Raw genomic sequence first — 13,298 nt, 5'->3', positions numbered from 1 at the left:
CTTTGTCTGTAGCCATGTTCTCTCTGCCAGAAATCAGCTTCCAGGAAGAATAGACTGTGGTGGGAGAAGTGTTGCAAATGATTACTTGCTTCAGATGATCCATGTTTTGGCTTTGCAAGCGTGATGTAACTGAATATAAAGCAAACAAGCAAGTTCAGAAAACAAACAGATTTGTTCTAGTATAGATATAGAGAAAAGTCCATCAAATTCTGCAGAATAAAAATAGCAAACAACCAGCTAGATAAATTATTTTACATACAATTTTTTAATGATACCACTGTCACAATAAAATAAAAATACAATTTGTGAACACAAAGGAACACCCTAGAACACTTGGAAACACTGGAAGATAGTTGTAGTAAATGGTTACTGTTTCTTGTAATAATACAAAACTATAAAATCGAACCAGACATGAACACAATGAATATACGTCTTGTCTTGTTGAAGGTAATGTCATACTCTCTCATGGGACAATGTAGTGGTTTTGATTCAAAATATCCATTATTTACTTATTTTCCTTCTGTGAGATAAGAATTAGGAGAAAAGCAAAGCAGGCACAAACCTTAAACAGTTGCAGTACAATGAAAGAGCTTTATTACTAACAGAATTAAAAGTAAAGAGAAAACAACAAAATAAAATTAAAGTAAATTCCCCCCCCCCCCCCCCCCCCCTCTTTCCAGCACTTCTCTCCTTTTATCCAGCTCACACAAGGGATGACAGAACATGGGATGTTAGTCAGTGTTGCAGTTCTTGAAAAATCTTTTCTCTTATGCTTAAGGAAGAAAAGGTTTTTCCTTCAGTTGCACATGGTTCCCAAACTGCCACCAATAGCAGACCCGCCCGGAAACAAACAGTCTGCTGTGTGTAGAACATCTCTCCCATGAAGAATTTCACAGTTCATTCATACTACAAAACATGGGCCATCACATGGGGTTATTCATCTTTTTAAGGATAAGTTCTTTTGGCCTGCACACAGAGGCTTTTCTTCGCCACAAGTCTCTAACAGCCTCTCACTACTTCTATATAGCCTGGCATAGGCATTCTTCACAATCTTCACAGGCACACGAGGATACTCCATCCCCCCATGTTCTTTCATTGGATTAAAGAGACAAACAGTTTGTGGTATTACGGTTTCTTACCACGGCATGCAAGAAGGTTTCTTTTAAGCTGCGCGCCAGAATTGCGGCACCGCCCTCTTCTCTCCCGTCGCCATTTCCAGCTCCGTCCCACGGGACTCACTTCTCTTTCTCTGAAACCGCCATGTTGAAGGGTGTTCTTGTTCGGGCTTGACGGTGGGGAAAGCCTCGCTCCCTTTTGTGCTGCTGGCTGCACGGTGTCCTCTTCAGTTCAGCACGAAGTGTGCTGGCTGCAGACAGGAGGCTCTGCCGGCTCCCGCTGGCTCCGCCGGCTCCGCATGGAGAGGAGAGGGACCCGCCTGTCCCCAGAAGCCGCGCTGGATGGGTTTAGCTGTGGCAGTCCATGGCTGGTTTTAGCTGCCTGTGGCTCTGGGACAGTCCCCCCCAGCGACCCAGGGTCCGTGCCGTGGTGCTGAGAAAGGGGAAAAGGGGCAGTGGCCCCGGCCCGGCCCAGCGGGGCCGGGAGGCTCGGAGCCCCCCCACCTTCCAGCAGCCAAGCTCCGACCAAAAGGGGAAGTCCCGCCTTTCTGTGCGGTTTAAATATGTAAATTGTGAGAAGCGTAATTGGTCTTAAAGACTGTCCATCAACTCAGGGTCAACCCAACACAGACAAACAGACAAAAAAATAGAAAGCAAGAGAAAGGGCAACTAGCTGGTGCAGAAGGTGAAGGTTTCAAAAAAACCCACCAAGCAACAATTCCTTTTAGATTACAAGATGCTCTTTGTTGCATTCAAGTACAGCATACTTGGAAGTCCATCTAGTCCTGTCTGCATTGTTTAGCAGTGCAATTGTTTTAATTCTTTCAACAGCTGGGGGAGGGCCAGGGAGTAGTTTTTACTTCACCTACCAGCCTCCAAGGCTGTACATTTTTAACTGCTGAGGAGACTTGATCTTCAAATCCTGCTGTGAGTTTTTACTGGCTTCCCCGCCCCCGTATATATTTATGGAAAGGAGAGGTGATGGGGGGCACACATAGACCGTGAACACAATTCACTGCTAGGCTTACATGGAGCTGCCAGCCTTGGTATGCACTAGGAGGGGTGTAGGCGTTTGAGATCACCAACTGATGATTGTGTTTGAATTTAAAACTTTTCTAAATTTGCTGACTTTTTGGACTGAGAAAAGGGGGAACCAGAGAAGAAAGGGTCTTAAGGTGGTGGTGTGGGTGGGTGTTGTTGATGTTTTTATTTTTCCTTGCCTGTGCTTTAAGGTGAATGGGCCAAATGAGTCCTTTGTGTCTTGAAGTGAACCCTTTAGTCTCCCTTCTTACCTGTCTGAACTTCATTGTTTCTTTTACTATTTACTAGACAGAATAAACAGAATGTGAACGAACAGTGAACTCTCTGTTTCCACAGAAACACTGGAAACTTGTCACTGTACTTCAGGATGTTTTTTAATGTGGCTAAACATTCCCCTCACTCTAGTTAATTAACAATTAACAGCCGCTAAGGAAAGCTGTGCCAGGAAAGAGAAACGTATCAGTATGACATCTAATTGACAATGACATAGGTGCTTCTGCTAGTTATTTCTACTGAGTCATAGTTAGACTGAGAGACACACCTCTTTTTGACTCCCACTCTTCATCTTCGTAATCTTCTGACATTATGATAGGGGCTAGGAGATTTCAGTGCAGAAACAGGAAATCAAAGGTGAGTATGGAAGTGTGGAGTCACTTCCATCTATGAGGTGTTACTTTACAGTTACTTTAGAAAAGAAGAGTACTCCAGGCATGAGCAGAAGCCCTCTGGAAAATCCATAGTCTCCAGGGCAAATTGATGCAGCTCTGGCATTTTGGAACAGGTTTATGAAAGTAAATGTGCAGTCTTAAAGTGAAAGACATTTCCTAATAATTTTTTGGTTTGTCATGGGGTTGATGCAGTTTTGGTGGGGTTTTTTTCCCTAAGTATCTGGTCTATAAGCATGTATGTTGAGTTCTTGTACCTCAGTTAAAAAGGAAGTACCTTTTAAAAGCATTTTTTCAGGGCCCTGTGGGTACTGATGATCCTGACCAGCCCACCTGCCACCCCATCATGGGCTCAGGAGCCCATTTAAGCTCCGTTCTGGGCCCTCAGCCCCTGCCTGAGCTCTGCCCTAGCAGGCTTAGGTCTGACAGACCCTGTAGTCCAGGCCCTGACTGCAGGTGGCCTCGGTTGCGGTCCAGCATTGTCCCCTTGGTAGCCTGCAGCCACTGGATTTGTTATGCTCTGCAGTTCCCTGCTCTCAGCTTTAAACCTGTCTCATCCCACAGACTTGCTGGGTGGTCTCAGATTGCAGGGAGGAAGGAAGCTGACCCTGGCTGTGGTCAGCCCTGCTTGACTTGCGACAGTACTGAGGCACGGGGTCCTGGTTGCTGAGGCCTCTACCCCACTAGCTATCTTCTTCCCCTCAAGTCCTAGTAAGAGAAGGGGAGAGTTTTTCTGCCTAAGTAGTTCATAAAGCAGACAAATCCAGTTTGGATTTGCAAGAGGATAAAATATCTATGAATTGTATAGATGATGTTAATTTTTCTGATACATTATTGCGTGTATGTTGACATTACATGGCTATCTCAAATTGTACTGTAAGCTAAAAAGTTGAACTTCAGTTATAAGCAGGGAAAGTGGAGCACTACCTGTTTTGTGGCAAGACAGAGGATATCATTTAAAGATCACATTCAAATGATTTCCACACAAGTTTACATTTGGCAGAAATTTATGACAGCAGCCCTTTTCCATACTGCACAAGAGTAAATGAGTAAATGCATTTGATTTGTGAACTGGATCAATGTATCTAGGAAAGAGACTTTCAAAATGAAAAAAATTATTTGGTCTACATAGGGTGGTTGAAGCCTCAGTCCATTATTTGATACAGCTATTTGCACATGTTTGGGAAGTGCCTAATAACAGCGATTACATGTCTTTGCAGGAAATTGGTGTGACATACCTCTTATCACGGATACATCCCTTTGGAGATACACAGCTTTGGCTCTGAAAGAGAACTGTCTTGGGTATGCTACAATTTGAAATGTAATAATGAAATTCAAAGCATTTCATTGCAATAAGTATTTTAATTCTGTGTTCTCCCCAGCACTAAAGACACTCTATGTCTGGGATCTCAATAAATAGAACAAAAGTGTGTAATTTACGGCCTTTGAGACTAGAAAAGAAAATCCCACCACAGAATTCCTACGAATGCCAACCTTGGATTTTATTGTAGAAATGATTCAGCTATCATGTCTGTCTCTAAAAGTGGACAGGACTCCTGTAAACTGAATCAGGGGGAGGAGGGGGAAGCAGAGGTTAAATGATTTGCTAAGAAGCTGTTTGTTAAAAACAATGCATACAGCTTGCTCAACACTTACTGTGCCCACCAAAGCAGAATGAGAAGATATAAGACTATTGATAAAGGGAAGGAATCTTGACCAAAGATCCTGTTTTCGAACCTAAAACTAACTTAAACCAGCCTTGAAGTTTGGACTTGGACCAGGGACATAAAGAGCACGCGCAGGGAAGCAAGGTGAAAAGTTCAGGATGAGGAAGACCCTTTACTTCGTCCCGGAGACCCCTGCCCACGACCAGCACAACGCGGATGTAAATGTCTTCAGGGCTCATTATAATACAGGGCGGGGTTAGGTAATGAATATGTATATGCGTATTAGGAAACTTAATTAATACGGAGTTTGTAACCCGATATATACCAAGCTGAACGCAGCTGCCGGCACGTATGACTTTGGAGGAATTATTCCCCATGCGTACTAGCGCCGGAATAAACATACCCACTTTACTACTTATTCCAGTAGTGGAGTCTTTTCCGCATATCAAAACTACTGGATTTTTATCGTTGTGTAATTATCTGTTTATCTGTAGTTTTTTTTAATTGACTTGCATTTTGAAAATATAATGCCTAGCTTGTGTTTCTCCGTTTTACACAAGTTAATTTGACAGCTAAGCGTCGGAATCGAATCCGGAGACCTCCTCAAGAACAGTTCACACTGCTGAGGTGCTTCTTTCGCACTTGTGCTGTCTATGCCGTTCATTTCCAAGATGTGGTGTGTGGGAGTGTTGCCCCCGGAGCGCAGCTGGTGGACCTGGGTAATCAGCACTCCGCAGCCATTGGCGGCCGTGTGTGCGGCGGGGCGAGCAGGCCTTGCTCCGCAAAATGCGCCGCCGCTGAAGCGCCATCAGCGTCCAGGGGCCCGCTGTCGCGTTGCCCCGTTCGCAGTGTCACACCGGGCCTGTCCGAGCAGTGCCTCAGGGAACGTGGGAAAGTGGCGGGAGAGGCGAGAGGCCCGGTGGGGAAGTCCGCAGCCCGCCCCGGGGCTCGCTCTGGCGGGGCCCGCTCTGGCGGGGCCGCTCGGCGACCGTCGGTGCCGATGCCGTGGCCAGCAAGGCGCGCGGAGGCAGCACCACGGCGCGAAGCGACGAGCAGCCGCCCCAAGCGCGAACGGCCCTACCCGGACCGCGCCGGGCGGGGGCTCTGCCTGAGGTACGGCCGGGGCGGGGGGGGCCGCGGCATCTCCGCAGCCATAGCCGCGTCCGCCTTCCCGGGCGGGAGGTGAGGGGACCGAGCGGTTCCGCCGGCTCCGGGCCGTAAGGGCACGTTGCGGTTGCTGCTGTCGGTGCCGCAGAGGGAGCCAGGGACGGGGCACGAGGGCTCCGGTAGCGCCGGCCCGGCTCCGCACAGCTTCCGTGGCGGTGCCCGCACAGGCCTGCGGCGGCGGCCCTATCCCTCCTGCCCGCCCGGGACACGCAGCCGGGCGCGCTGCTGGCTGTGTGCGAGCGCGGTAAACCTGCCGGCACCGCAGTGAGGGGGAGACAGCGGCACCTGCTCGGGGTGCTGTGAACGGCAGCGCTCGCAGGAGAGGCGCGACAGATTCGGCATTTTATTTCCACTCAAGAAAGAGGAGGATGGTGATCAGCTGTAGCATTATTTTTCGGTACTGGGGTTAACCGCTTAACGGTAAGTTAAAGGTACATATTAATTGTCCATATCGGGTTTTCTGAGTCTCTACCTGAATACGTACTAAGGGTGGCCTTTAACTTTAGATTTGAAGAATGCAAAACTCCTCCAAAGCATAGTTCCGGTGTATGTTGTGGGTTAATCCTGGCAGGCAGCTCAGCCCTCACCCTTCCTCTTGCAGTGGGATGGGGATAGAATCAGAAGAGCAAACGTGGGAAATCCCATGGGTTTTCCCTGAGATAAAGACAATTTAAAAGGTAAAGCAAAGCTGTGTGCAAAACAAAATGTGGAATCTATTCATTATGTACCCTTAGAGGCACGTTTCTAGCCATTTCCAGGAAAGCAGGACTTCATCAGGTTTAGTAGTGACTTGGGAAGCCATATGCTGTTGTGTTGCATGTTTTCCCCTTTCTCCTTCTTCCCCCAATTTTGATGGCTCAGCATGGCATCATATGATTTGGAATAGGCCTTTGGTTGGTTTGGTTCAGCAGTCCCAGCTGTGCTCCATGCAAACTTCTTGTGCCACCCAACACCTGGGACGGGAGCCACAGGAGAGCCAGAGACAGCCTTGACTCTGTGTAAGTACTGTTCAGGGATAGCTAAACATCCGTGTATTTGAAGCACTTGCTTTGGTCACAAAACACAACACCCTGCTAGCTACTAGGAAGAAAATTAACTCGGTCCCAGCTAAAAGAGTACAGTGGAAAAGACAAAAAATTGAAATAACAGTCTTTTAAATGCCATGCAGGTTTTATTTGCCCAAACTGATTTTTCAAAGGACACAAAGTTTAATTGTTTACAATAGGAGGAGTTTGGCTTAGGGATGTAGAGGAGATTCTAATGGAGAAGTTTCTGCCTGTATACAGGAAAGTGTAGGTTTGTCAGTTCTACTGGCACAAAGTAAGTATATGGCAACACTGGATATTGGTCTGGCTTACTGTCTTTGTATTTAGAATAGAAATAGCCAGTTTTAATTTTTTTAGAGTAGTATTTTATTAGTGGAAAAATACTGCCTTCAATTTAATCCTTCAAACAATATGCTTCTGACTTTGGATCTTATAAGAGAGGAAGGACGCTGGTGTGTCAAAGAACCTTTCTGAAAAAAGTAAGCTATCAAAAGATTAGCAACAGGCGATCAAGATAAAGATGGTAAATTATTGTTAATATTTGGAATTCTTATTTAAGCACCAGTGATCTGTGGTTTTGCTTTTGACAAAAATCATAAACTAAAGGACAGAGAATAACTTTTTTTCAAAAGTACTAAGTTACTGAGGCTGTTTGTTAGTGGGGGGTTTTTAGTTAGACCCTGGATAAACAAGGATTAGGTTGTTTATTGTTCTTGTACTGCTGAAGCTAATACTTCATATTACCGCTTGAAACTCTGCACTCACCTCCTGTCAGTTGCCCTCTATCCTGAGGAAGTGATATTACTGCAATCTGTCAGGGCAGTGGGGAGGAAGAAAGCCTGTTTACAGTTAAGGGGAGTACTGCAAAGTAGCCATTGATACCATTAGCTAAATTTACTATTAAAGTATATCTGCGTATTTTGTATCATGTTTACTCGCATATGAATTGGAATTAAAAAATACAAAATCGAAATGAATTGTTACTATAAAAGAAACTCATTTAAATATACTGAAAGCATACTTTTAAAGTTAAAACTTGCCATTTTACCCTCTATATAACTTGCCATTTTATCCTCTCTATAGTGAGGAAATATAAATGTAGTGTTCTTAATTACACTGACTTTATGTATTCTATGATTACATATTTGTGCTGTTAATTTCAGGAGATCAAAATTTATGAGTCGTGTTGGGGAAACCATGAATTTCACTCGCCAAATAATTATGTATTTCTTTTCTTTAAGATTCGGTGTTCTGATGTGTCTTGAGGTCTTCATTTTGCTCTTTTTCTTGGCTTCTAGAACTTGCAGTTGTTTCAGCATTCTCTCACAGTTCCTAATCAGAATCTGTATCTACATGATCTAACTAGGCCTATAGCATGTTATGAAAAAAAAAGATTGTCCAAGAAATACAGATATATATTTTTCTAGTTCTTTGTAAGTACATGTGCAAACTGGGTGTATATCAACGTGCAAGATTAGTTTTCAGAAGAAAACTTAAGTAGCCTTAAAAAAATCCATGAAAAACGTTTGTTTTGCTTCAATAACTCCATAATCATTTGTAATTTAAATTAAGTTCTTGCGACACAACTGTGTGCTTTGCTCAAGAGAAGGAAAACTTGTTTTTCTGGTAGGTGTGGCTGCTGTTACTGACATTATAAGAGCAATAGCTATGTGAAATAAAATGTGCCAGGAAGGTATTGTACCAGGTTTTTTTCTCTCAGTATTGTTCTGTATCGAACAATTACTGCAATTTACCTTAAAAGTATTTAAGTTTTTATCTGTTTAAAATAAACAAGTAGTAGATTATTTAACAAAATAACTTAGCAAAAAATAAATGGAGGACTGAACAGAACTTCACTCGGCTATCTGCTTTAAAAGGTACTTTTTCCTTTCCAGCGTTCACTGTTCAAAACAGAGTTGAAATGATACATTTTTTTCTTGTTTGTTATTTATTGCTAGCAAAAGCAGAAGAAGAACAGGTAATAAATTGATACTGTTATTTGCTGTTGACATGGTTTGATAACTAAAGAAATTTAGTTTAAAAATATTTATTCTGTAAGACTGAACAATATTTTAAGCCATGAATAGATAAAAACCAAGGGGAAGAATGTTAAATGTGACCTACTCTGTGTTGCAAGAATGCTAAAGTATATAGCATCCTTGGAATAAGAATGCTTGGGGGAAACCTGTACTTTAGCATGTTTCATAAAAAGATTTAGAAAGTTTGTTTGAGTTGTTTTCAGTCACAAATCTCCAGCTGGAAGTCGTATGACAGTAGCAGACTCTTACTATGTATTTGCAGTTCTGCTCTTAATTTTAAGGACTTCTGAGGAGGACTCTCCATTTCAGAGATGGAAGAGTCAGTGCTTTCTGCTGCTCCTTTTCTGCTTTGTGCCTAGTGTGATGTAGTGGGATTTTTGGTGCCCTTATGACAGTTCTGGTCTGAAAAGCAGTTTCTTGGTAGCTAGCAAAGGCTGCTGTAAATCACATCAGCCCTGGTATATGGGACATTTTAAGGGGTATGTTGTGAATGTGGTTCTCCCTAGTTCACTTTTTCATGAAAGAGCAATTGTGAAAATACCGTACATTATTTTGGAGGCACGGACAATTATTTTTGTCCTGCCTGCTGGAAACATTTTTGTCATCTTGTGCAATTGCAGCAGTTCATTCCATCTCAGCATTTTACCCCACACTGCCTGCTGGCAGTTGGGGGAACTCTCTTCTACCAATCCAGTTTTCTGATCTGACGTGAATTTGATTAATCTGGGACACCCTTTTCCCAAGACTCTCTGTGGTACAAGCAGGCCTTTGAAGAGATTTGCTGTCACTTTTCTGTTTATGGATCATACCTGAATGCCTAAAGATGAATTTGTAGAGAAAACTTTCATCTAGGCTTCACTTGCGGAAGTTAGTGCTTGAGAGTGCCATAAACTCCCACTCAGGCATTAACACTTGCTAGCACAAGTGCTGCTAAAGACTTCAGTCATCCAGGCACTCAGGACTGCCTACCTGTTCCTGCAGCAGCAAGAGTTTTAAGACCTGACCCCCAAACTGTGCCAGGAGCTGAGCCAGCACTAATGCAGTGTGAGGAGGCCCAGATCTCTAGCACGCATTAATATGAGATGACCTTTCCTGCAGTTCCTGCCTTGTGTATGGCTACATAGGGTAGAGCAGCTAACTGAGTTCTGTACCTACATAGATTTCACCTGTCTTCTGCTGGATTGTACGAATTGACCTTCCTCTGTACGTATGGTCTCATTTGTGGTGAACTGCAAGTTAGGGAATTCATAAATTAGTGATTATATCTGGACCATTGTGTGTAGTCCCCAATTAGCATGTTTATTATGAACTTGATTAATTCTATATATATTTAATTTATCTGCCTCTCACTTGTCTGTGAGAAATCTGGTTGAGGGGATTTTTTTAACGTAATTTGCATACACACTGTGTAGGGGGAATAAAATTTTTGCTTTGCTTTAAGAATTACTGCCTAGTTATTAAATTGGATATTTTAAAATTTGGATTATAGAAAAAGAGAAAATTTCTCCTTGTACTGCTGTATATGGACCTCTGTTATATTCTTGTACAGAACCCTCCATGTACAGAAACTGCTCCACACAAATAGAGGCATTCAGAGTGTTGCGCACAGTACCGTACGTATCATGAAAGGCATGTTCTGTGACTGGGTTTTCATAAAAGCACAGTAGCTGGGTCTCTGAGTAAGTCGGTGCAAAATGATTGAGACCTACCCCATCTTGTTTGTGAAATTCTTGAGCAATGGTCATGGGTCAGTATTATCTCATACTATGTCTTTTCTTTTCTGCAGATGCGGCAGCATAAAATACAAGGACAAAGAAATTTGCATCCACATTTAGATACGTACAAAATGTTGTGTGCTGGGAAAAAATCTTACTTTGCTGCTGCTGTGTGCATTATTACTGTAACTTCAATGCTTGCAGTTTCTTATCTGAGCTTACAGAGACTTTCTCATCAGCCAAAACTAATTCAAGAAGGCAGAAGATGTCGAGGGAAAATTGCCAATAGCACAATAACAGCATTAAAAGGTAACAAAACTTTTATTATATCCCCATACTTTGATGACAGAGAAAGCAAAGTCACTCGTCTGATTGGGATTGTTCACCATGAAGACGTAAAACAACTGTACTGCTGGTTCTGCTGTCAGCCCAATGGAAGGATATATGTATCAAAAGCAAAAATCGATGTTCACTCAGATAGATTTGGATTCCCTTATGGTGCAGCAGATATAGTTTGTTTGGAACCTGAAAATTGTGATCCAACACATGTATCAATTCATCAGTCTCCACATGGAAATATTGACCAGCTGCCAAGGTTTGAAATTAAAAACCGCAAGGCTGAGACCTTTTCTGTTGACTTCACTGTGTGCATTTCTGCCATGTTTGGAAACTACAACAATGTCTTGCAGTTTATACAGGGTATGGAAATGTACAAGATTCTTGGAGCACAGAAAGTGGTGATCTATAAGAACAACTGCAGCCATCTGATGGAGAAAGTCTTGAAGTTTTATGTAGAGGAAGGAACTGTTGAAATAATTCCCTGGCCAATAAACTCACACCTCAGGGTTTCTTCTAAATGGCACTTCATGCAAGATGGAACACACATTGGCTACTATGGACAAATCACAGCTCTAAATGACTGTATATACCGTAACATGGAAAGGAGCAAGTTTGTGGTCCTTAATGATGCTGATGAAATAATTCTTCCCCTTAAGCACCCAAACTGGAAAACAATGATGAACAGTCTTCAGGAACAAAACCCAGGGACTAGTGTTTTCCTCTTTGAGAACCATATCTTCCCAGAAACTGTATCTTCTGGCATGTTCAACATTTCATCTTGGAATACTGTGCCAGGTGTTAACATATTACAGCATGTATACAGAGAGCCTGACAGGAAAGATGTGATCAATCCCCGGAAAATGATAGTTGATCCACGAAAGGTGATTCAGACTTCAGTCCATTCTGTCCTACATGCTTATGGGAACAGTGCAAATGTTCCCATGGATGTTGCTCTCATTTATCACTGTCGGAAGGCCCTTCAAGGAGACCTTCCCAGAGAATCCCTCATCAGGGATACAACACTGTGGAGATATAACTCATCATTAATCATGAATGTTAACAAGGTGCTATCTCAAACCATGCTGCAAGCTCAAGAGTGAAACCTTGGTTATAAGGAGGGAAAGTGGAGCACTACCTGTATGGTGGGAAGACAGAGGATATCAATAAAGATCACATTAAATTGATTTCCACATGGAGTTTACATTTTGCTGCAATTATTTGGGGAATCTATAGCAAAGCCATGGATCATTTAATGGTATCAAGGGTTGCAGTATTTCTTCTGGGAAATGTTCAATTTGTTTGCAGTTAAAACAATAATCAAATAATGTGAAACAGTTTTCAGCCTATGTACAAAAAGTACTACGGTCATTAGTATTAAAGGTAGCATTGCTTAATTCTTGCAATTTGTATGTCACGGGGTACCAAATTTGTATGTATCAATTTGAGTAAAGGTAAAGAAGTAATTGAGCACAATCTTCCTTTCACTTGTAAAAAATATTAACCCCTTATGTTCTCGGAAATAGTGTATGTTAAAGATGTGAGGGATTGTAACACTAAACACAGCCATTGGAGTTTTGCTGATAGAAATGTCGTGTTCAGCTGGGCTTTGGAGATATGTAAGTTTGAGAAGAGTGATCCCACCTCTTCTGAATTACTTAAGTGGTAAGTGCCGAGTTGTGTTGGAAAGTTTTAATAGAGGCAAGGGATACAGATTTATCTTAAAGAAAAAGATACTTTTGTGAACTGAAAAGAACCTATTTCAAGGAAGAAAAATAGATGGCCAAAGAACTTTTATGAAACGGTTTTTTTCTTCTGGCAACTTGAAGCCTTGTAGGAAAATGTTTCATGAAATTCAGACACAAGTTGGATTTTAGTCCTTTATGTGATGGGTAAGTTGAATTATGTTGCTTCCTTGGGTAGGTGTAAGGGTACAGAAGCTGCATTTTTTCCAACCTGTGTCTCGCAATAGTGCTAAGTAGTGACTTTTGCTGAAGGGTCAGATGGAAACCAAAGCAAACAAAAAACCCATTTGCTCACTTCAGTTTCAGAGTTTCAGTTTCACAATTTCAGCTTCTGTTTGATAAGCCCCCAGAACTATACGCATTGCATATGTTGTGGCAATATATTAGAACCTTCCTACTGAAGGCAGCGATAGCCTGACACTTTGGTGTCTGACAGAGAAGTGTGTGTGAGAGCAAGTATGCTTTTTAAAATTTCTACACTTGTGTCATGCTTTCATTCCTCTACCTGGTAGTGGCACATACCTGTGCCCTTAAAGAGCTCTGTCGTTAGTGGATTGGTACCATTAGCAGATGTCCAGAGGGAACTTTTACTTTGCTTCCCAGTGACTGCAGCATCTCCCAGTCTGTATCAACAAACTGACAGCTGTATTAGTATCTGAGATGCCTGCTGCTGTCAGTCACACAATCTCGTGTGGCAACAAGTCTGTTTAGAATTTCAGACTCGTTTTGAAGGGGAATCTGGAGGTATCTCCCTGCTTATAG

At 42.6% G+C, this 13,298-nt stretch overlaps 2 protein-coding genes across 15 annotated transcripts in view; both read left to right on the top strand.

Annotated features, from left to right (window-relative positions):
- The window catches only part of RALGPS1 (Ral GEF with PH domain and SH3 binding motif 1), an 87,067-nt gene extending 82,944 nt beyond the window's left edge, over positions 1–4,123 (top strand). For all 9 annotated transcript variants that reach the window (XM_032130914.1, XM_032130913.1, XM_032130920.1 and 6 more), the window contains one exon: positions 4,042–4,123. In XM_032130914.1, the coding sequence (XP_031986805.1) occupies positions 4,042–4,107 (66 nt within the window). In that variant the 3' untranslated portion in view covers positions 4,108–4,123. The remainder of the gene's footprint in view (positions 1–4,041) is intronic.
- A 1,016-nt stretch (positions 4,124–5,139) lies between these two features.
- On the top strand, positions 5,140–12,261 carry LOC116454381. 6 transcript variants are annotated; one of them, XM_032130927.1, is made up of 3 exons: positions 6,093–8,578; positions 10,290–10,353; positions 10,527–12,261. In XM_032130927.1, exon 3 carries the CDS (start codon positions 10,527–10,529, stop codon positions 11,892–11,894), a length of 1,368 nt encoding a protein of 455 aa, XP_031986818.1. In that variant the 5' UTR covers positions 6,093–8,578; positions 10,290–10,353; the 3' UTR covers positions 11,895–12,261. The 6 variants fall into 6 exon arrangements, with proteins under 6 accessions (XP_031986820.1, XP_031986821.1, XP_031986818.1 ...); XM_032130931.1 differs by having other exon boundaries at positions 6,532–6,653; XM_032130929.1 differs by lacking the exons at positions 6,093–8,578; positions 10,290–10,353 and adding an exon at positions 5,140–5,601.
- The last annotated feature ends 1,037 nt before the right edge of the window (positions 12,262–13,298 follow it).

Source organism: Corvus moneduloides, chromosome 21, assembly GCF_009650955.1.
Source record: "Corvus moneduloides isolate bCorMon1 chromosome 21, bCorMon1.pri, whole genome shotgun sequence".
In the NCBI taxonomy this organism is placed as follows: Eukaryota; Metazoa; Chordata; class Aves; order Passeriformes; family Corvidae; genus Corvus; species Corvus moneduloides.
Note: the sequence above shows the minus strand (reverse complement) of the source record. Positions and strands in the feature narration are given on the sequence as shown.

Coding starts and splice junctions, on each gene's coding strand:
- LOC116454381 (XM_032130929.1), top strand. CDS start 10,527: ATGCGGCAGCATAAAATACAAGGACAAAGAAATTTGCATCCACATTTA.